General features: G+C 45.1%; 1 protein-coding gene across 1 annotated transcript in view; it reads left to right on the forward strand.

Moving 5' to 3' along the window:
* The window catches only part of LOC139574776 (histone-lysine N-methyltransferase, H3 lysine-36 specific-like), a 36661-nt gene that overhangs the window by 6813 nt on the left and 8155 nt on the right, over window positions 1-21693 (forward strand). The window contains exons 7-19 of the mRNA XM_071399655.1: window positions 1027-1181; window positions 1278-1472; window positions 1584-1706; window positions 1890-2013; window positions 2369-2569; window positions 3838-4017; window positions 7812-7968; window positions 11147-11352; window positions 11608-11720; window positions 18389-18658; window positions 18966-19224; window positions 20472-20578; window positions 21269-21479. Coding sequence (XP_071255756.1) covers window positions 1027-1181; window positions 1278-1472; window positions 1584-1706; window positions 1890-2013; window positions 2369-2569; window positions 3838-4017; window positions 7812-7968; window positions 11147-11352; window positions 11608-11720; window positions 18389-18658; window positions 18966-19224; window positions 20472-20578; window positions 21269-21479 — 2301 coding nt within the window. The remainder of the gene's footprint in view (window positions 1-1026; window positions 1182-1277; window positions 1473-1583; window positions 1707-1889; window positions 2014-2368; window positions 2570-3837; window positions 4018-7811; window positions 7969-11146; window positions 11353-11607; window positions 11721-18388; window positions 18659-18965; window positions 19225-20471; window positions 20579-21268; window positions 21480-21693) is intronic.

Genomic DNA, 21693 nt, shown 5'->3' on the forward strand with positions numbered 1-21693 from the left:
TTGGGAAAGTTGTTCCATTGGGAGAGTAGTTCCATTGGGAAAGCAGTTCCATAGGGAGAGTAGTTCCATTGGGAGAGTAGTTCCATTGGGAAAGTCGTTCCATTGGGAGAGTAGTTCCATTGGGAAAGCAGTTCCATAGGGAGAGTAGTTCCATTGGGAACGTCGTTCCATTGGGAGAGTAGTTCCATTGGGAAAGCAGTTCCATAGGGAAAGTAGTTCCATAGGAGAGTAGTTCCATTGGGAAAGCAGTTCCATAGGGAAAGTAGTTCCATAGGGAGAGTAGTTCCATTGGGAAAACAGTTCCATAGGGAAAGTAGTTCCATAGGAGAGTAGTTCCATTGGGAAAGTAGTTCCATTGGGAGAGTAGTTCCATTGGGAGAGTAGTTCCATTGGGAGAGTAGTTCCATTGGGAGAGTAGTTCCATAGGGAAAGTAGTTCCATAGGGAGAGTAGTTCCATTGGGAGAGTAGTTCCATAGGGAAAGTAGTTCCATTGGGAGAGTAGTTCCATTGGGAGAGTAGTTCCATTGGGAAAGTAGTTCCATTGGGAAAGTAGTTCCATTGGGAGAGTTGTTCCATAGGGAGAGTAGTTCCATTGGGAAAGTAGTTCCATTGGGAAAGTAGTTCCATTGGGAGAGTAGTTCCATAGGGAAAGTAGTTCCATTGGGAGAGTAGTTCCATTGGGAAAGTAGTTCCATTGGGAGAGTAGTTCCATTGTGAGAGTAGTTCCATTGGGAAAGTAGTTCCATTGAGAAAGTAGTTCCATTGGGAGAGTTGTTCCATAGGGAGAGTAGTTCCATTGGGAAAGTAGTTCCATTGGGAGAGTAGTTCCATAGGGAAAGTAGTTCCATTGGGAGAGTAGTTCCATTGGGAGAGTAGTTCCATAGGGAAAGTAGTTCCATTGGGAGAGTACTGTTGTTCTGTAGGGAAAGTAGATATTTTGGTAAAGTAGTTATGATAATGAAAAAAATCCTCATATTTTCATATACAGTAGATTTGTGGTATTTAAATGTCTGTTCAATCCCCAGCCCCAGTATCCCTGGAGAGGAAGAGGCCAAGGAAGCCATCTCACAAGGTCCTGGAATGCACCATAGAAGAAGTGTCACTCAGTCCTCCAAAGAAGAAGGAGTTGAAGAAGCAGAGTGGACAGACAGAGGAGAAGACAGAAGTCAGGGACACTCAGGTAAGGCTGAATGAACTAATCAACAGCCATATTAACACAACTACACTGCTACAGTACCACTCTGAAACGGATCTAATCATCTCATTTCTATGACAGGTTAAGTCTGTGACGAAAGAAGTGCCTGTATCCAGCGTGACAACTCCAGAGAGCATGGTTTCTCTGCAGGCATCCTCCCCTGCCCGGCCCTCTAGCCCTACGGTGCTCCTCACCCCCAAGGAAGAGACCGAGAAGATCAGTCCTGGGGTGGGAGGAGAGAGCCACACCAACGGAGAGAGATCACCCAAACCTGAGGTATAATTTTACCAGTACTGTAAAACAGGATGCGAAGCCCCCACACCTTAACCAATATGCTGTGTAATAACTAATGTAATAATGTGTATTAAAACCTCTCCTCTCCTCCAGGTGTTCTCTCCTGGTCTGAATGACAGTTTCTCCTTACCTGGCGAAGGGTCCCTGGTCTCCAGCACTAAGAGGAACACAGGAGAGAAAGGAGGAGCTGCGTCCATGAAGGAGAATGTCTGTCAGGTAGGTCAACCAACAACATGCCACAACCTTTCTATTTTGTAGAGGCAGAAACAGTCAAAATAGCTCTAACCTTGATTTCCAGGCTTTCTCACATTAGTTTAGAAATAGACGTTCCCAATAGCCGAGTGATGAATGAGATTTGAGAGTATCGTAACACAAAATATCTGTGTGTGTGTCTTGCAGGTGTGTGAGAGGACAGGTGAGCTGCTGCTGTGTGAGGGCCAGTGCTGTGGGGCGTTCCACCTGCAGTGTATCGGCCTATCAGAAGCCCCCAGAGGGAAGTTTATCTGTAGTGAATGCACTATAGGTGAGTCTCTACCTATACACCTGTCTGTACACTTACGTTTGAGTCATTTAGCAGATGCTCTTATCCAAGCAATTAGGGTTGAATGCCTTGCTCAAGGGCACAGATGTTTCACCTTTCGGTTGCTAGGCTACCTGGCACCATACAGGAGCCATATACACCTGGTGCAGCCTCACCTATACACACATTCACCATGACTTAACACTGTGTTACTGAGTTCTTACACCTGTACAGTGATACTGCCATGCTCACAGACCATATCTCTGCATCTGACAGAGGTATTCTGTTTCTATACCCACAATGTATGTAAGCTGCTTTGGTGTATCACAAAGCTAAGATTGTATCTTTTCCATTGCAGGGATCCACACATGCTTTGTGTGTAAGAAGTCTGGCGACGGTGTGAAGAGGTGCATGGTGCCTGTATGTGGGAAGTTCTACCACAACGAGTGTATCCTGAAACACACTCCCACCCAGCCCCAGAATAAAGGGGTTCGCTGCTCCCTCCACGTCTGTCTGTCCTGCCACATCACCAACCCCCTCAACCCCTGCACTTCCAAAAGTAGGTTCCAGTTCCACTCTGCTTTGATAGAACCAGGGGTATAGTCAAATGAATTTCTTCCTGGTACGAGACCTCCTATATGTGCATGCGTGCACCAACATTTGTGCACTATTAACTCAATAGGATCTCTGTGGGTCTAGTCGTAAAGATTTGTCATTTAACTTTTATAATGTTTGACCTTTTATTGTGGCATAAACACAACCAGTCATGATGTTTTCATCTGATTGTCAAGAGGCGAAAGAAACGCACACCTATTTAGGCGAGGTCCTGACTAGTGGAGTGGAACACTTAAAAGATAAAGGAGAGCCGCACGCTCTAGGAGCTCAGATGCAAAAATATTTTATGTCCAACGTTTCGACCAGACAAGCTGTCTTCATCAGGGTTCATCTGATTGTCAAACAATCACTTCAAAGGTCTCCTTTATTAGGCTGCCAGGGGTGAAACTCGCTAACACGGTACGGTACATGAGCCTATCACAATAATTCAAACAAAATGTCCAGAAAAATGTAGGCCTTCATACCACTATTTATCATTATTATATGTCAAAGGCATGAACAATTAGCGAATGGACTTGAAAACAGGTGGTTTAGCCTACGCTCCAAAAATGCAACGTGGTTCAACGAGAACACCGACATTTTGTCAAGGCAGAAATAAGTTGCTGATACCGCGTCACGCGCGGACAGCAGAGGACGCATAAAATCTGGCCTAATGACAATCGCCAAAATGTCATTACCCTTTTTGGTGCAACATTCACCACTGTTTGGAGGCTGGAAATACTGAACGTTCAGAGAGGATGAACAGGCAGCCTCTGGACAGAGTAGAAATAGATCTTCACTGTAGGTTCTGTTTACAATTGGAAGTGACACGGTTAGAGTCGATTTGAATGGGATTATTATGGGATGTAAAACCGATTGCTACAGTAGAATTGAAACGTATCAAGTAGGGTGAAAACCTGTAATGTGATTGGAGGACTAAGATTAGCTACAAACATTACTGCAGATCAGTTTGCCTGGGATGGGATCCTAGATTCTAACAAGGCTGTAGAGATGCTTGCCTGGGATGGGATCCTAGATTCTAACATGGCTGTAGAGATGCTTGCCTGGGATGGGATCCTAGATTCTAACATGGCTGTAGAGATGCTTGCCTGGGATGGGATCTTAGATTCTAACATGGCTGTAGAGATGCTTGCCTGGGATGGGATCCTAGATTCTAACATGGCTGTAGAGATGCTTGGTGTGTGTTGTTTTTGACCTGTGTTCCTCTTCTAGGTCGTCTGACCCGCTGCGTGCGTTGCCCTGTGGCGTACCACGCTAATGACTACTGTATGGCGGCGGGCAGCGTAGTCCTGGCCAACAACAGCTTCCTGTGTCCCAACCACTTCATCCCCCGCAAGAACTACAAGAACCATGAACACATCAACGTCAGCTGGTGCTTTGTCTGCTCAGAAGGTTGGTGACTGGTTGGGTTGCTGTTAATGTTTAAGTTTAGTTTATTAATTCGACCATTTAAATAAAAAAAAAGTGTAACGGATGTGAAATGGCTATCTAGTTAGCGGTGGTGCGCGCTAATAGCCTTTCAAACGGTGACGTCACTTGCTCTGAGACCTTGAAGTAGTGGTTCCCCTTGCTCTACAAGGGCCGCGGCTTTTGTGGAGCGATGGGTAACGATGCTTCGTGGGTGACTATTGTTGATGTGTGCAGAGGGTCCCTGATTCTCACCCGGGTCGGGGCGAGGGGACGGTCTAAAGTTAAACTGTTACATTGGTGCCGTGACCCGGATCACTGGTTGCTGCGGAAAAGGAGGAGGTCGAAAAGGGGGTGAGTGTAACGGATGTGAAATGGCTATCTAGTTAGCGGTGGTGCGCGCTAATAGCCTTTCAAACGGTGACGTCACTTGCTCTGAGACCTTGAAGTAGTGGTTCCCCTTGCTCTACAAGGGCCGGGGCTTTTGTGGAGCGATGGGTAACGATGCTTCGTGGGTGACTGTTGTTGATGTGTGCAGAGGGTCCCTGGTTCGCGCCCGGGTCGGGGCGAGCGGACGGTCTATAAAGTTAAACTGTTACACAAGCACAGATAAAACTTGAAAAAGCCATACATGCACATGAATAAAATCATTGAGGATAACACACAATAAAGTCTGGGACTTATTTCCATTGTGGTCCTTTTGGGACAAGATGGCTAGACAAGATCGAACACAGTACGGCAGTGAAATAATAAAACAGAAACAGAGAAGAAGAACATCTCTCTCATCATTCCAGTTACATCATAGGGGTTATTCATATGGGCACAGAGGACATCAAACATATTTTTACTTTATTTTTTAAAGCTGCCCGGAGAGGACGTTGTTTTTATAGGCAGAGGTACGTCATTCCATTCTGAGGCTCCAGTATTCTAGAAAGTACCTTTCCCAGCATTACTCCTGAACCTGTATAAGCACACATCAGCAACACCTGATCTGGTGCTGTGATTGTGTGCATCCCTAACACGAGGAAAGTAATCACTTAGATATCTGGACGCAGGACCATAAATATTCCTGTAAACCAAACCTAGTCTAATCTGGGACACCCTAGCCTCAACAGGCAGCCAGTTTAGTTCCTGAAAGCAGCTCCTGCCTATGTGAGTATGTGGACTCACCTTCAACACTACCCTGATCAGCTTATTCTGGGCTATCTGGAGTAGAGGTCGACCGATTAATTGGAATGGCCGATTAATTAGGGCCGATTTCAAGTTTTCATAACAATCGGAAATCGGTATTTTTGGACACCGATTTGGCCGATTTTTTATTATATATATTTTTTTTACGCCTTTATTTCATCTTTATTTAACTAGGCAAGTCAGTTAAGAACAAATTCTTATTTTCAATGACGGCCTAGGAACGGTGGGTTAACTGCCTCGTTCAGGGGCAGAACGACAGATTTTTACCTTGTCAGCTCGGGGGATTCAATCTTGCAACCTTACAGTTAACTAGTCCAACGCTCTAACCACCTGATTACATTGCACTCCACGAGGAGCCTGCCTGTTACGCGAATGCAGTAGAAGCCAAGGTAAGTTGCTAGCTAGCATTAAACTTATCTTATAAAAAACAATCAATCAATCATAATCACTAGTTAACTACACATGGTTGATGATATTACTAGTTTATCTAGCGTGTCCTGCGTTGCATATAATCGATGCGGTGCGTATCGTTGCTCCAACGTGTACCTAACCATAAACATCAATGCCTTTCTAAAAATCAATACACAGAAGTATATATTTTTAAACCTGCATATTTAGCTAAAAGAAATCCAGGTTAGCAGGCAATATTAACCAGGTGAAATTGTGTCACTTCTCTTGTGTTCATTGCACGCAGTCAGTGTATATGCAACAGTTTGGGCCGCCTAATTTGCCAGAATTTTACGTAATGATGACATAACATTGAAGGTTGTGCAATGTAATAGGAATATTTAGACTTATGGATGCCACTTATGGATGCCAGATAAAATACGGAATGGTTCCGTATTTCACTGAAAGAATAAACGTCTTGTTTTCGAGATGATAGTTTCCTGATTCGACCACATTAATGACCTAAGGCTCGTATTTCTGTGTGTTATTATGTTATAACTAAGTCTATGATTTGATAGAGCAGTCTGACTGAGCGGTGGTAGGCAGCAGCAGGCTCGTAAGCATTCATTCAAACAGCACTTTCCTGCTGTGCTTCAAGCCTATCAACTCCTGAGGTTAGGCTGGTGTAACCGATGTGAAATGGCTAGCTAGTTAGCGGGGTGCGCGCTAATAGCGTTTCAAACGTCACTCGCTCTGAGACTTAGAGTAGTTGTTCCCCTTGCTCTGCATGGGTAACGCTGCTTCGAGGGTGACTGTTGTCGATGTGTTCCTGGTTCGAAGCTATACTGTTACACTGGCAATACTAAAGTGCCTATAAGAACATCCAATAGTCAAAGGTTAATGAAATACAAATGGTATAGAGAGAAATAGTCCTATAATTCCTATAATAACTACAACCTAAAACTTCTTACCTGGGATATTGAAGACTCATGTTAAAAGGAACCACGAGCTTTCATATGTTCTCATGTTCTGAGCAAGGAACTTAAACGTTAGCGTTCTTACATGGCACATATTGCACTTTTACTTTCTTCTCCAACACTTTGTTTTTGCATTATTTAAACCAAATTGAACATGTTTCATTATTTATTTGAGGCTAAATTTATTTTATTGATGTATTATATTAAGTTAAAATAAGTGTTCATTCAGTATTGTTGTAATTGTCATTATTACAAATAGACAAAAAAAATCGTCCGATTAATTGGTATCGGCTTTTTTGGTCCTCCAATAATCGGTATCGGTATTGGCGTTGAAAAATCATAATCGGTCGACCTCTAATCTGGAGCTTCCCCTTCATAAGTTTAGATAAGCCCCCAAACCAGGAAGTACTAGCGTAGTCAAAATGGCATTGAATGAGGGCAGTAGCTAGCACTTTCATGGAGTCCTTATCAAGCAGCTTGGACTTCCTATCCAAAAACGTAATCCTGGCATTAACCTTCCCTAGCACTTTATTGACCATGCTCACACCTCCCAAGCTTCCATCAAGGATAAATCCCAAGTAGCTAACAGAGGTTTTAGTAGACAGCACCTCACCCCCTAACTCCGCTCTGATTTCAGACGACCTACACAATTTAGGTCTGGATCCAAAAATAATTGCTTCAGTTTTCCCTAAGTGCAGAGATAGCTTATTATCTCCAAGCCATTTGCTAATGTTAGTAAGCTCTGTGCTAAGTATGCTCTCCAACATAGTTTTACTTTTGTGAGACACCAGAAGTGTGAAGTCATCCGCATAAAGACAAAGACGGCAAGAACAAGCATCATTCATATCGTTAATATACAATAAAAACAGCAGAGGCCCAAGCACGCTCCCCTGCGGAACGCCACAACTCATTGGTTTTGCCTGAGACAGTGAACCATTAACCTCTACTACACGCTCCCTTTCTGATAAATAGGACTTGATTGGTTGGTTGATTGAGTGTTGTCAGTGTTGCAGAGAGTCCATTATGCAAGGAGGAAGGAACCCGTATACAAAATGTGGCGGTATTGTTATTAGAGGTAGAGCAATAATACGAGTAGGAGTGTAGTGGAAATCATATGTGGAGGACCTACGCTCCTCACAGAGTAAAGAGATTGAAGTGAAACATAAAGTGAAAAGAAGCATTCAGCTTGGTGTTTGAGCTGCACCTTCTCCTTTCTCCCTGCAGGGGGCAGTCTGTTGTGCTGCGAGTCTTGTCCTGCTGCCTTCCACCAAGAGTGTCTGAACATCGAGATGCCCGAGGGTAGCTGGTTCTGCAACGACTGCAAGGCCGGGAAGAAACCACACTTCAAGGACATCCTCTGGGTTAAAGTGGGAAGATACAAGTAAGAAACACCATTCTGTAGAAATAGTATCCATGTGTTTGGTCAGAACCAACTGAGTGACACTTTAATCCCATGTCAACATATAAAAAAAGTAGCTCAAGAGCAGAACCTGAAAGCCAGTCGTGTTGTTATTGATCAGAATCTCTATCTGTGTGTATAATCTGCGTCTACACTGAGTATAGCAAACATACGGAACATCTTCCTAACATTGAGTTGCCGACACACCAGCAGTCATGAGTCATGACCGCAGTAAAATTCTACGAGACCATTGAGTCACGGTAATCTCCACTTATGCGCTCTGGACATGTGTTGGTAGTACTCAAATTGCTAATTATCATCAGGTTGCTAATGGCCTGGTACTCAGGGCTCTATTGTCCCCCCATCAGGCCCTAATGGCCTGGTACTCAGGGCTCTATTGTCCCCCCATCAGGCCCTAATGGCCTGGTACTCAGGGCTCTATTGTCCCTCCATCAGGTCCTAATGGTCTGATACTCAGGGCTCTATTGTCCCTCCATCAGGTCCTAATGGCCTGGTACTCAGGGCTCTATTGTCCCTCCATCAGGTCATAATGGCCTGATACTCAGGGCTCTATTGTCCCTCCATCAGGTTGTTAATAGCCTGGTACTCAGGGCTCTATTGTCCCTCCATCAGGTCCTAATATCCTGGTACTCAGGGCTCTATTGTCCCTCCATCAGGTCCTAATGGTCTGATACTCAGGGCTCTATTGTCACTCCATCAGGTCATAATGGCCTGGTACTCAGGGCTCTATTGTCTCTAACAACTCTGACATAAATGCAAATACAATATAATATCACATCAAACACTCATCATGAAAATAGTATCATTCTTTTAAAACTCATGTCATTGTGATTTGATCAATTTGAAGAATGAAGTTCAACAACAGGTTGAAACTGAGTGGGACAACATGGTCCTTGTGGATGTTGTTTCAAAGCCAAACACAACTAAATGGACAGCGCTTTCTAAGGTGATGATTCATTCAAAACAACCATATGCATATTAGAGTTGATGCATATTCATAGGACTAACCTTGAAGATGAAGAAGGGGAAAAAATTATTAAAATAATGATTGTGCCGTTATGCAATATATATCCTACTGCATATTTGAAGAAGTTCAACAATAGGTTGAAACTGAGTGGGGGCTCTATTGCAGAAAAACATAAAACAAAATTGATTTAAGATGTCGTTGGTACATAATTGGTCTAGCCTATACTCTAGTAATGCCTCTGAGTGTAGATGGTATTATTATGCATACTGAATGGACTGGTTACCTTACGCTACGCTCCAAACTGTCTATTCATGAGTCTGGGAGAGAACATATAGGCCTAGTCGACGCTGTTGGTTCAGTGATTGTGCTGGGCGGCTAAGCCTACAGTTACAGTGAAATTAGATTTTGAATAGCCTAGTAATATGTCATTTATTAATAGGCTGACACATTACCTTTAGCTACAGAATGTCTCACCACCTTGCGTTTCCATCTCCTCCCCTCTCTCCTTCATTCCTTTCTTCAGCACGCAGAGAGAGAGAGAAGAGAGCCTGTCAACAGTTTAGTGAAATATGTTTCGTTGTGAAAAACATGTTACTATGGATGTTCCTGAACAGATTTCACTTGGTTTCCCAAATGAAACACTGGGTAGCTGCAGGAACAGGGTTGGAAAGCACATAACATACAGAGTTTGGGCGGAATATCACCTGTCGCTCAGCAGCGGCTGCCTGCTGCTCAACCTGTGGTTGATGCAGGAGGTAAATATAGTAAGTAGCCTACCTGGTGGGAAAGGCCTCCATTCGCTATTTGAGTGCATGTGGACAACACTTATTTTTTATCTTTACATTTAAGTCATTTAGCAGACGCTCTTATCCAGAGCGACTTACAAATTGGAAAGTTCATACATATTCATCCTGGTCCCCCCGTGGGGAATGAACCCACAACCCTGGCGTTGCAAGCGTCATGCTCTACCAACTGAGCCACACAGGACCTATCTTGCCTTTGTTCCTGCCCCTTTGATAACGGGCCGTTCTAAATCGAAAAACAAATATTACATATTAGTAAAGACGAGATTAAATAGAAAATAGTCTTATGCAGTCTGAGGTAAGGGACAGATCACAAGCTTTATTTTACGACTTTCTCAAATCGTCAATAGTCTATAGTCGCATCATGCAGACAATATCTTTTGATTTCTAAGACATTCTAAGGTTTGTATCATTCACAGCTAAAGTTGCCAAATAACTGTAAATCTAGTGTATAGGGCCTGTTCCAAATAATCACGTTTACGTTTGACATAGCCACTTCATATGAGCACTCGCACCGGAATGGGAAACATATCCTATTTTATTCAGCTATGTTCAATTATATATTTTTCTTACTATAAAATCATATAATGTAAAATAATGGCACGGGACTTATAAACATATCTTGTCTGCTACATGAACAAGCCTACAGCCTATGGCATGGGTACGTCAATTTCATATCCTGTTCTTCTGAAATCTTTAGACCTGCCTAAAATAAATTAATGGATTTACTGTGATGGTGTATATTAAATGGATTTATTCTACTTTTTTAAATGTAGATGTTCCAAAGGCTCATCAACAGGCTGGAGGCTTGGAGATGCTAAACGTATTTATGTTACTTAGCGGTAAATTACCGTGAGTCCGGCAGTCTTTTGCATGACAATAACCAGCTGACAAAATTTCATGACCGCCACAGCCCTAGATGCTGGTCCATGTTGACTCCAATGCTTTCACACGGTTGTGTCAAGTTGGCTGGATGTCCTTTGGGTGGTGAACTATTCTTGATACGTACAGGAAACTGTTAAATGTGAAAAACCCAGCAGTGTTGCAGTTATTCACACAAACCTGTGCCCCTGGCTCCTGCTACCAGACCCCGTTCAAAGACACTTAAATATTCTGTCTTGCCCATTCACCCTCAATGGCACACATATACAATCCATGTCTCAATTGTCTCAAGGCTTAAAAATCCTTCTTTAACCTGTCTCCTCCTCTTCAACTACACTGATTTGAAGTGGATTTAACATCAATAGGGGAGCATAGGCTGACCAGGTGAATCTAGGTGAAAGCTATGTCATGGAAAGAGCAGGTGTTCTTAATGTTTTTGTATAATCAGTGTATAATGTAAAATCTGTATCTCCTCTCCTTTGTTCAGGTGGTGGCCTGCGGAGGTGTGTCTTCCTAAGAACGTCCCAGAGAACATCCTCCGTATGAAACACGAGGTGGGGGAGTTCCCCGTTCAGTTCTTTGGTTCTAAGGACTACGCCTGGACCTATCAGGCCAGAGTCTTCCCTTACATGGAGGGAGATGCCAACAACAAGGACAAGATGGGGAAGGGTTGTGACGCCATCTACAAGAAAGGTTAGAAAGAAACCTCCTTTACCTGGTTATTATAGAATATATGGCAAACAATAGACTTCATTTTAGAAAGAAATACCAAAGAACCTTTCCTATTTAGTGTATTAAAATGCCTTTTTGTCTATTTTGGCACCTTCTAAATGTTTTCTTCAAGTCTTAAACCATAGAGATGTTTCCAGGTACCACATGGCAGGGCTCAAAGTTTGCAATTTGAGATGTATTAGCTAGTTGATAATGCTAACTTCCGTTTCCTCTCAGCTCTGAATGAAGCTGCTGATCGGTTCAAAGCTCTTCAGGATGAGAAGGAGATGAGACAGCTTCAGGAGGACAGGAGGAACGACAAGAAACCTCCTCCCTACAGACACATCAAGGTACTGTCCCTTTAAACCTCCCTACAGACACATAAAGCTACGGTCCCTTTAAACCTCCCTACAGACACATCAAGGTACCGCCCCTTTAAACCTCCCTACAGACACATAAAGCTACGGTCCCTTTAAACCTCCCTACAGACACATCAAGGTACCGCCCCTTTAAACCTCCCTACAGACACATAAAGCTACGGTCCCTTTAAACCTCCCTACAGACACATCAAGGTACCGCCCCTTTAAACCTCCCTACAGACACATAAAGCTACGGTCCCTTTAAACCTCCCTACAGACACATTAAGGTACTGCCCCTTTAAACCTCCCTACAGACACATAAAGCTACGGTCCCTTTAAACCTCCCTACAGACACATAAAGCTACGGTCCCTTTAAACCTCCCTACAGACACATCAAGGTACCGCCCCTTTAAACCTCCTCCCTACAGACACATAAAGCTATGGTCCCTTTAAACCTCCCTACAGACACATTAAGGTACTGCCCCTTTAAATCTCCCTACAGACACATAAAGCTACGGTCCCTTTAAACCTCCCTACAGACACATAAAGCTACGGTCCCTTTAAACCTCCCTACAGACACATCAAGGTACCGCCCCTTTAAACCTCCTCCCTACAGACACATAAAGCTACGGTCCCTTTAAACCTCCCTACAGACACATTAAGCTACTGCCCCTTTAAACCTCCCTACAGACACATAAAGCTGCGGTCCCTTTAAACCTCCCTACAGACACATTAAGGTACTGCCCCTTTAAACCTCCCTACAGACACATAAAGCTACGGTCCCTTTAAACCTCCCTACAGACACATAAAGCTACGGTCCCTTTAAACCTCCCTACAGACACATCAAGGTACCGCCCCTTTAAACCTCCCTACAGACACATCAAGGTACCGCCCCTTTAAACCTCCCTACAGACACATAAAGCTACGGTCCCATTAAACCTCCCTACAGACACATCAAGGTACCGCCCCTTTAAACCTCCCTACAGACACATCAAGGTACCGCCCCTTTAAACCTCCCTACAGACACATAAAGCTACGGTCCCTTTAAACCTCCCTACAGACACATTAAGTTACTGCCCCTTTAAACCTCCCTACAGACACATAAAGCTACGGTCCCTTTAAACCTCCCTACAGACGCATCAAGGTACCGCCCCTTTAAACCTCCCTACAGACACATCAAGGTACCGCCCCTTTAAACTCCCTACAGACACATCAAGGTACCGCCCCTTTAAACCTCCTCCCTACAGACACATAAAGCTACGGTCCCTTTAAATCTCCCTACAGACACATCAAGGTACTGTCCCTTTAAACCTCCCTACATACACATAAAGCTACGGCCCCTTTAAACCTCCTTACAGACACATCAAGGTACCGCCCCTTTAAATCTCCCTACAGACACATAAAGCTACGGTCCCTTTAAACCTCCCTACAGACACATCAAGGTACCGCCCCTTTAAACCTCCCTACAGACAAATAAAGCTACGGTCCCTTTAAACCTCCCTACAGACACATCAAGGTACCGCCCCTTTAAACCTCCCTACAGACACATAAAGCTACGGTCCCTTTAAACCTCCCTACAGACACATCAAGGTACCGCCCCTTTAAACCTCCCTACAGACACATAAAGCTATGGTCCCTTTAAACCTCCCTACAGACACATTAAGGTACTGCCCCTTTAAACCTCCCTACAGACACATAAAGCTACGGTCCCTTTAAACCTCCCTACAGACACATAAAGCTACGGTCCCTTTAAACCTCCCTACAGACACATCAAGGTACCGCCCCTTTAAACCTCCTCCCTACAGACACATAAAGCTATGGTCCCTTTAAACCTCCCTACAGACACATTAAGGTACTGCCCCTTTAAACCTCCCTACAGACAAATAAAGCTACGGTCCCTTTAAACCTCCCTACAGACACATCAAGGTACCGCCCCTTTAAACCTCCTCCCTACAGACACATAAAGCTACGGTCCCTTTAAACCTCCCTACAGACACATTAAGGTACTGCCCCTTTAAACCTCCCTACAGACACATTAAGCTACGGTCCCTTTAAACCTCCCGACAGACACATAAAGCTACGGTCCCTTTAAACCTCCCTACAGACACATCAAGGGACCGCCCCTTTAAACCTCCCTACAGACACATAAAGCTACGGTCCCTTTAAACCTCCCTACAGACACATCAAGGTACCGCCCCTTTAAACCTCCCTACAGACACATAAAGCTACGGTCCCTTTAAACCTCCCTACAGACACATCAAGCTACGGTCCCTTTAAACCTCCCTACAGACACATCAAGGTACCACCCCTTTAAACCTCCCTACAGACACATAAAGCTACGGTCCCTTTAAACCTCCCTACAGACGCATCAAGGTACCGCCCCTTTAAACCTCCCTACAGACACATAAAGCTACGGTCCCTTTAAACTCCCTACAGACACATCAAGGTACCGCCCCTTTAAACCTCCTCCCTACAGACACATAAAGCTACGGTCCCTTTAAACCTCCCTACAGACACATTAAGGTACTGTCCCTTTAAACCTCCTCCCTACAGACACATCAAGGTACTGCCCCTTTAAACCTCCTCCCTACAGAATCATCAAGGTACTGCCCCTTTAAACCTCCTCCCTACAGACACATCAAGGTACTGCCCCTTTAAACCTCCTCCCTACAGACACATCAAGGTACTGTCCCTTTAAACCTCCTCCCTACAGACACATCAAGGTACTGTCCCTTTAAACCTCCTCCCTACAGACACATCAAGGTACTGTCCCTTTAAACCTCCTCCCTACAGACACATCAAGGTACTGTCCCTTTAAACCTCCTCCCTACAGACACATCAAGGTACTGTGCCTTTAAACCTCCTCCCTACAGACACATCAAGGTACTGCCCCTTTAAACCTCCCTACAGACACATCAAGGTACTGTCCCTTTAAACCTCCCTACAGACACATAAAGCTACGGTCCCTTTAAACCTCCCTACAGACACATTAAGGCACTGCCCCTTTAAACCTCCCTACAGACACATCAAGGTACTGTCCCTTTAAACCTTCTCCCTACAGACACATCAAGGTACTGCCCCTTTAAACCTCCCTACAGACACATCAAGGTACTGCCCCTTTAAACCTCCTCCCTACAGACACATCAAGGTACTGTCCCTTTAAACCTTCTCCCTACAGACACATCAAGGTACTGTCCCTTTAAACCTCCTCCCTACAGACACATCAAGGTACCGCCCCTTTAAACCTCCTCCCTACAGACACATAAAGCTATGGTCCCTTTAAACCTCCCTACAGACACATTAAGGTACTGCCCCTTTAAACCTCCCTACAGACACATAAAGCTACGGTCCCTTTAAACCTCCCTACAGACACATCAAGGTACCGCCCCTTTAAACCTCCTCCCTACAGACACATAAAGCTACGGTCCCTTTAAACCTCCCTACAGACACATTAAGGTACTGCCCCTTTAAACCTCCCTACAGACACATTAAGCTACGGTCCCTTTAAACCTCCCGACAGACACATAAAGCTACGGTCCCTTTAAACCTCCCTACAGACACATCAAGGTACCGCCCCTTTAAACCTCCCTACAGACACATAAAGCTACGGTCCCTTTAAACCTCCCTACAGACACATCAAGCTACGGTCCCTTTAAACCTCCCTACAGACACATCAAGGTACCACCCCTTTAAACCTCCCTACAGACACATAAAGCTACGGTCCCTTTAAACCTCCCTACAGACGCATCAAGGTACCGCCCCTTTAAACCTCCCTACAGACACATCAAGCTACGGTCCCTTTAAACCTCCCTACAGACACATCAAGGTACCACCCCTTTAAACCTCCCTACAGACACATCAAGGTACTGTCCCTTTAAACCTTCTCCCTACAGACACATCAAGGTACTGCCCCTTTAAACCTCCCTACAGACACATCAAGGTACTGCCCCTTTAAACCTCCTCCCTACAGACACATCAAGGTACTGTCCCTTTAAACCTTCTCCCTACAGACACATCAAGGTACTGTCCCTTTAAACCTCCTCCCTACAGACACATCAAGGTACCGCCCCTTTAAACCTCCTCCCTACAGACACATAAAGCTATGGTCCCTTTAAACCTCCCTACAGACACATTAAGGTACTGCCCCTTTAAACCTCCCTACAGACACATAAAGCTACGGTCCCTTTAAACCTCCCTACAGACACATCAAGGTACCGCCCCTTTAAACCTCCTCCCTACAGACACATAAAGCTACGGTCCCTTTAAACCTCCCTACAGACACATTAAGGTACTGCCCCTTTAAACCTCCCTACAGACACATTAAGCTACGGTCCCTTTAAACCTCCCGACAGACACATAAAGCTACGGTCCCTTTAAACCTCCCTACAGACACATCAAGGGACCGCCCCTTTAAACCTCCCTACAGACACATAAAGCTACGGTCCCTTTAAACCTCCCTACAGACACATCAAGGTACCGCCCCTTTAAACCTCCCTACAGACACATAAAGCTACGGTCCCTTTAAACCTCCCTACAGACACATCAAGCTACGGTCCCTTTAAACCTCCCTACAGACACATCAAGGTACCACCCCTTTAAACCTCCCTACAGACACATAAAGCTACGGTCCCTTTAAACTCCCTACAGACACATCAAGGTACCGCCCCTTTAAACCTCCTCCCTACAGACACATAAAGCTACGGTCCCTTTAAACCTCCCTACAGACACATCAAGGTACTGTCCCTTTAAACCTCCTCCCTACAGACACATCAAGGTACTGTCCCTTTAAACCTCCTCCCTACAGACACATCAAGGTACTGTGCCTTTAAACCTCCTCCCTACAGACACATCAAGGTACTGCCCCTTTAAACCTCCCTACAGACACATCAAGGTACTGTCCCTTTAAACCTCCCTACAGACACATAAAGCTACGGTCCCTTTAAACCTCCCTACAGACACATTAAGGCACTGCCCCTTTAAACCTCCCTACAGACACATCAAGGTACTGTCCCTTTAAACCTTCTCCCTACAGACACATCAAGGTACTGCCCCTTTAAACCTCCCTACAGACACATCAAGGTACTGCCCCTTTAAACCTCCTCCCTACAGACACATCAAGGTACCGCCCCTTTAAACCTCCTCCCTACAGACACATAAAGCTATGGTCCCTTTAAACCTCCCTACAGACACATTAAGGTACTGCCCCTTTAAACCTCCCTACAGACACATAAAGCTACGGTCCCTTTAAACCTCCCTACAGACACATAAAGCTACGGTCCCTTTAAACCTCCCTACAGACACATAAAGCTACGGTCCCTTTAAACCTCCCTACAGACACATCAAGCTACGGTCCCTTTAAACCTCCCTACAGACACATCAAGGTACCACCCCTTTAAACCTCCCTACAGACACATAAAGCTACGGTCCCTTTAAACCTCCCTACAGACGCATCAAGGTACCGCCCCTTTAAACCTCCCTACAGACACATCAAGCTACGGTCCCTTTAAACCTCCCTACAGACACATCAAGGTACCACCCCTTTAAACCTCCCTACAGACACATCAAGGTACTGTCCCTTTAAACCTTCTCCCTACAGACACATCAAGGTACTGCCCCTTTAAACCTCCCTACAGACACATCAAGGTACTGCCCCTTTAAACCTCCTCCCTACAGACACATCAAGGTACTGTCCCTTTAAACCTTCTCCCTACAGACACATCAAGGTACTGTCCCTTTAAACCTCCTCCCTACAGACACATCAAGGTACCGCCCCTTTAAACCTCCTCCCTACAGACACATAAAGCTATGGTCCCTTTAAACCTCCCTACAGACACATTAAGGTACTGCCCCTTTAAACCTCCCTACAGACACATAAAGCTACGGTCCCTTTAAACCTCCCTACAGACACATCAAGGTACCGCCCCTTTAAACCTCCTCCCTACAGACACATAAAGCTACGGTCCCTTTAAACCTCCCTACAGACACATTAAGGTACTGCCCCTTTAAACCTCCCTACAGACACATTAAGCTACGGTCCCTTTAAACCTCCCGACAGACACATAAAGCTACGGTCCCTTTAAACCTCCCTACAGACACATCAAGGGACCGCCCCTTTAAACCTCCCTACAGACACATAAAGCTACGGTCCCTTTAAACCTCCCTACAGACACATCAAGGTACCGCCCCTTTAAACCTCCCTACAGACACATAAAGCTACGGTCCCTTTAAACCTCCCTACAGACACATCAAGCTACGGTCCCTTTAAACCTCCCTACAGACACATCAAGGTACCACCCCTTTAAACCTCCCTACAGACACATAAAGCTACGGTCCCTTTAAACCTCCCTACAGACACATCAAGGTACCGCCCCTTTAAACCTCCCTACAGACACATCAAGGTACTGTCCCTTTAAACCTTCTCCCTACAGACACATCAAGGTACTGTCCCTTTAAACCTCCTCCCTACAGACACATCAAGGTACTGTCTTGCATCCCCTGTCTGTCCCTCTCTTTGGTCCCTATTTGATTTGTCCTGCTACAGCTTCACTCATGTTTGACGATTGAATAATACCTCAGTATTTTTACTCAAATCTCCCTTTGAGATCTATGCATAATTCACGCAGAAGTCTGAATTGCATCCGCTTAATTCTTCCCCTCAGGTGAACCGACCAATCGGCAAGGTCCAGATCATCACGGCGGACCTATCGGAGGTGCCGCGCTGTAACTGCAAGGCGTCTGATGAGAACCCGTGTGGCATTGACTCAGAGTGTATCAACCGCATGTTGATGTATGAGTGCCACCCTCAGGTGTGTTTGGCAGGGGAGAGGTGTCTGAACCAGAGTTACACCAAGAGACAGTACACCCAGGTGGAGATCTTCAGGACCTTGTCACGAGGCTGGGGGCTACGGGGCGTCTCCGACATCAAGAAGGTACAGACTAGGGCATCAAACTACAACACAAAACAGTTCCCCCTGTGTTTCTGTTTTGTTTAGAGAACCATTCCGCCTTGTCCCCACTACGGATCTGCGCTGCTGCCTACGTAATTGCCCCTTGTGGGATAAATCAAGTATTTTCAATTGAAATCAATTCCAAGGCCCTTTTCACCCGATTTGTTCTTTGTTTGTGTCTGTTTTAAGATGTGGACATACAGTAGTATATTTAGCCTCCATACTGTAAAAGATGTTGTGTATCAACTGGATTATAACCTGAATCTGTGCTCTCCTCCCTCTCTCTCAGGGTGCATTTGTGAATGAGTACGTGGGGGAGGTGATAGACGAGGAGGAGTGCAGAGCCAGGATCAAACATGCTCAAGAGAATGACATCTGTAACTTCTACATGCTCACTCTGGACAAGGACCGGATCATAGACGCTGGACCCAAGGGGAACCAGGCGAGGTTCATGAATCACTGCTGCCAGCCCAACTGTGAGACCCAGAAGTGGACGGTAAACGGAGACACCAGGGTGGGGCTCTTTGCCCTGGAGGACATCCCCAAAGGTCAGAGGAAGTACTAACAAACCTACTGGAGCCTGGTTCCATTTCTGTAACTAACTCCTGGAGCCTGGTTCCATTTCTGTAACTAACTCCTGGAGCCTGGTTCCATTTCTGTAACTAACTCCTGGAGCCTGGTTCCATTTCTGTAACTAACTCCTGGAGCCTGGTTCCATTTCTGTTACTAACTCCTGGAGCCTGGTTCCATTTCTGTAACTAACTCCTGGAGCCTGGTTCCATTTCTGTAACTAACTCCTGGAGCCTGGTTCCATTTCTGTTACTAACTCCTGGAGCCCGGTTCCATTTCTGTTACTAACTCCTGGAGCCTGGTTCCATTTCTGTTACTAACTCCTGGAGCCTGGTTCCATTTCTGTTACTAACTCCTGGAGCCTGGTTCCATTTCTGTTACTAACTCCTGGAGCCTGGTTCCATTTCTGTAACTAACTCCTGGAGCCTGGTTCCATTTCTGTTACTAACTCCTGGAGCCCGGTTCCATTTCTGTTACTAACTCCTGGAGCCTGGTTCCATTTCTGTTACTAACTCCTGGAGCCTGGTTCCATTTCTGTTACTAACTCCTGGAGCCTGGTTCCATTTCTGTAACTAACTCCTGGAGCCTGGTTCCATTTCTGTTACTAACTCCTGGAGCCTGGTTCCATTTCTGTAACTAACTCCTGGAGCCTGGTACCATTTCTGTTACTAACTCCTGGAGCCTGGTACCATTTATGTTACTAACTCCTGGAGCCTGGTTCCATTTCTGTTACTAACTCCTGGAGCCTGGTTCCATTTCTGTAACTAACTCCTGGAGCCTGGTACCATTTTTGTTACTAACTCCTGGAGCCTGGTTCCATTTCTGTTACTAACTCCTGGAGCCTGGTACCATTTCTGTTACTAACTCCTGGAGCCTGGTTCCATTTCTGTAACTAACTCCTGGAGCCTGGTACCATTTCTGTTACTAACTCCTGGAGCCTGGTTCCATTTCTGTTACTAACTCCTGGAGCCTGGTTCCATTTCTGTTACTAACTCCTGGAGCCTGGTTCCATTTCTGTTACTAACTCCACTTCAGACACTAGGGCTAGTGACCAAAAGTGTCTTTGTAATTTGTAAAGATTCAGAAGGTAACTGTGAAGAAACACGACAAAAGAAACAAACCTAATTGGTCCTTAATTATGGACTATGATATCAACTCTGTTGGCCTAGTTAGAATAGGAATACATCTACCTGTACAGTACTTGTGTATTTTTATTTGTGTGCAGGTGTGGAGCTGACCTTCAACTACAACCTGGAGTGTCTTGGTAACGGGAAGACGGTGTGTAAATGTGGAGCGTCCAACTGTTCCGGGTTCCTGGGGGTTCGACCAAAGGTAAGGCTCTGAGAGTGACGAATGTCAACATGCAAAACATTTGAATTAAAATTGTACTTGTCTACTAGACACTCTTATCTAGAGAAATGTAAAGTAAGTGCTTTTAGTTGTTTACTGTGTGATGAAGATGAGTTATACTATAAAAAGTAAAGGTAGATTGGTGAATATAGCAGTCTGAAGGTAGACTGGTGAATATAGCAGTCTGAAGGTAGACTGGTGAATATAGCAGTCTGAAGGTAGACTGGTGAATATAGCAGCCTAAACGCAGACTGGGGAATATAGCAGCCTAAAGGTAGACTGGTGAATATAGCAGCCTAAAGGTAGACTGGTGAATATAGCAGCCTAAAGGCAGACTGGGGAATATAGCAGTCTAAAGGTAGACTGGGGAATATAGCAGTCTAAAGGTAGACTGGGGAATATAGCAGTCTAAAGGTAGACTGGTGAATATAGCAGTCTGAAGGTAGACTGGTGAATATAGCAGCCTAAAGGCAGACTGGGGAATATAGCAGCCTAAAGGTAGACTGGTGAATATAGCAGCCTAAAGGTAGACTGGTGAATATAGCAGCCTAAAGGCAGACTGGGGAATATAGCAGTCTAAAGGTAGACTGGTGAATATAGCAGTCTAAAGGTAGACTGGTGAATATAGCAGTCTAAAGTAATGGCCTGTGTGTGCGTGTGTCTGTCTCCCAGAACCAGCTGTCTAAAGCACGGGAAGGAAAGGAACTAAAGGAGGGCAAGAAGAAGGTTCTGGTGAAGAGGAAGCCGCAGCTGGAGGTGACGAAGGAGAGGGAGGACGAGTGTTTCAGCTGTGGGGACGGAGGACAGATCGTGTCCTGTAAGAAGCCAGGATGTCCCAAGGTCTACCACGCAGACTGTCTCAACCTGGCCAAGAGACCTGCAGGTGAGTGAAGGGGTGAGAAACCACCTCCCCCATGAAGGCTCTGACACAAAATGGCTGTTATATTATGTGTGATTATGAATGGGACTTGCCCTTGTCTGTAGATTCTTTTGTCCTTAGAATTCATCAGCAAGGGATTTGGACATGAGGGGGGGGGGTAACTTCCCACTGGGCACACAGCATAATTTCAACATGAATAATTGGATAATATTTGGTT

This window comes from Salvelinus alpinus, chromosome 4 (genome assembly GCF_045679555.1).
Source record: "Salvelinus alpinus chromosome 4, SLU_Salpinus.1, whole genome shotgun sequence".
Lineage (NCBI taxonomy): Eukaryota > Metazoa > Chordata > Actinopteri > Salmoniformes > Salmonidae > Salvelinus > Salvelinus alpinus.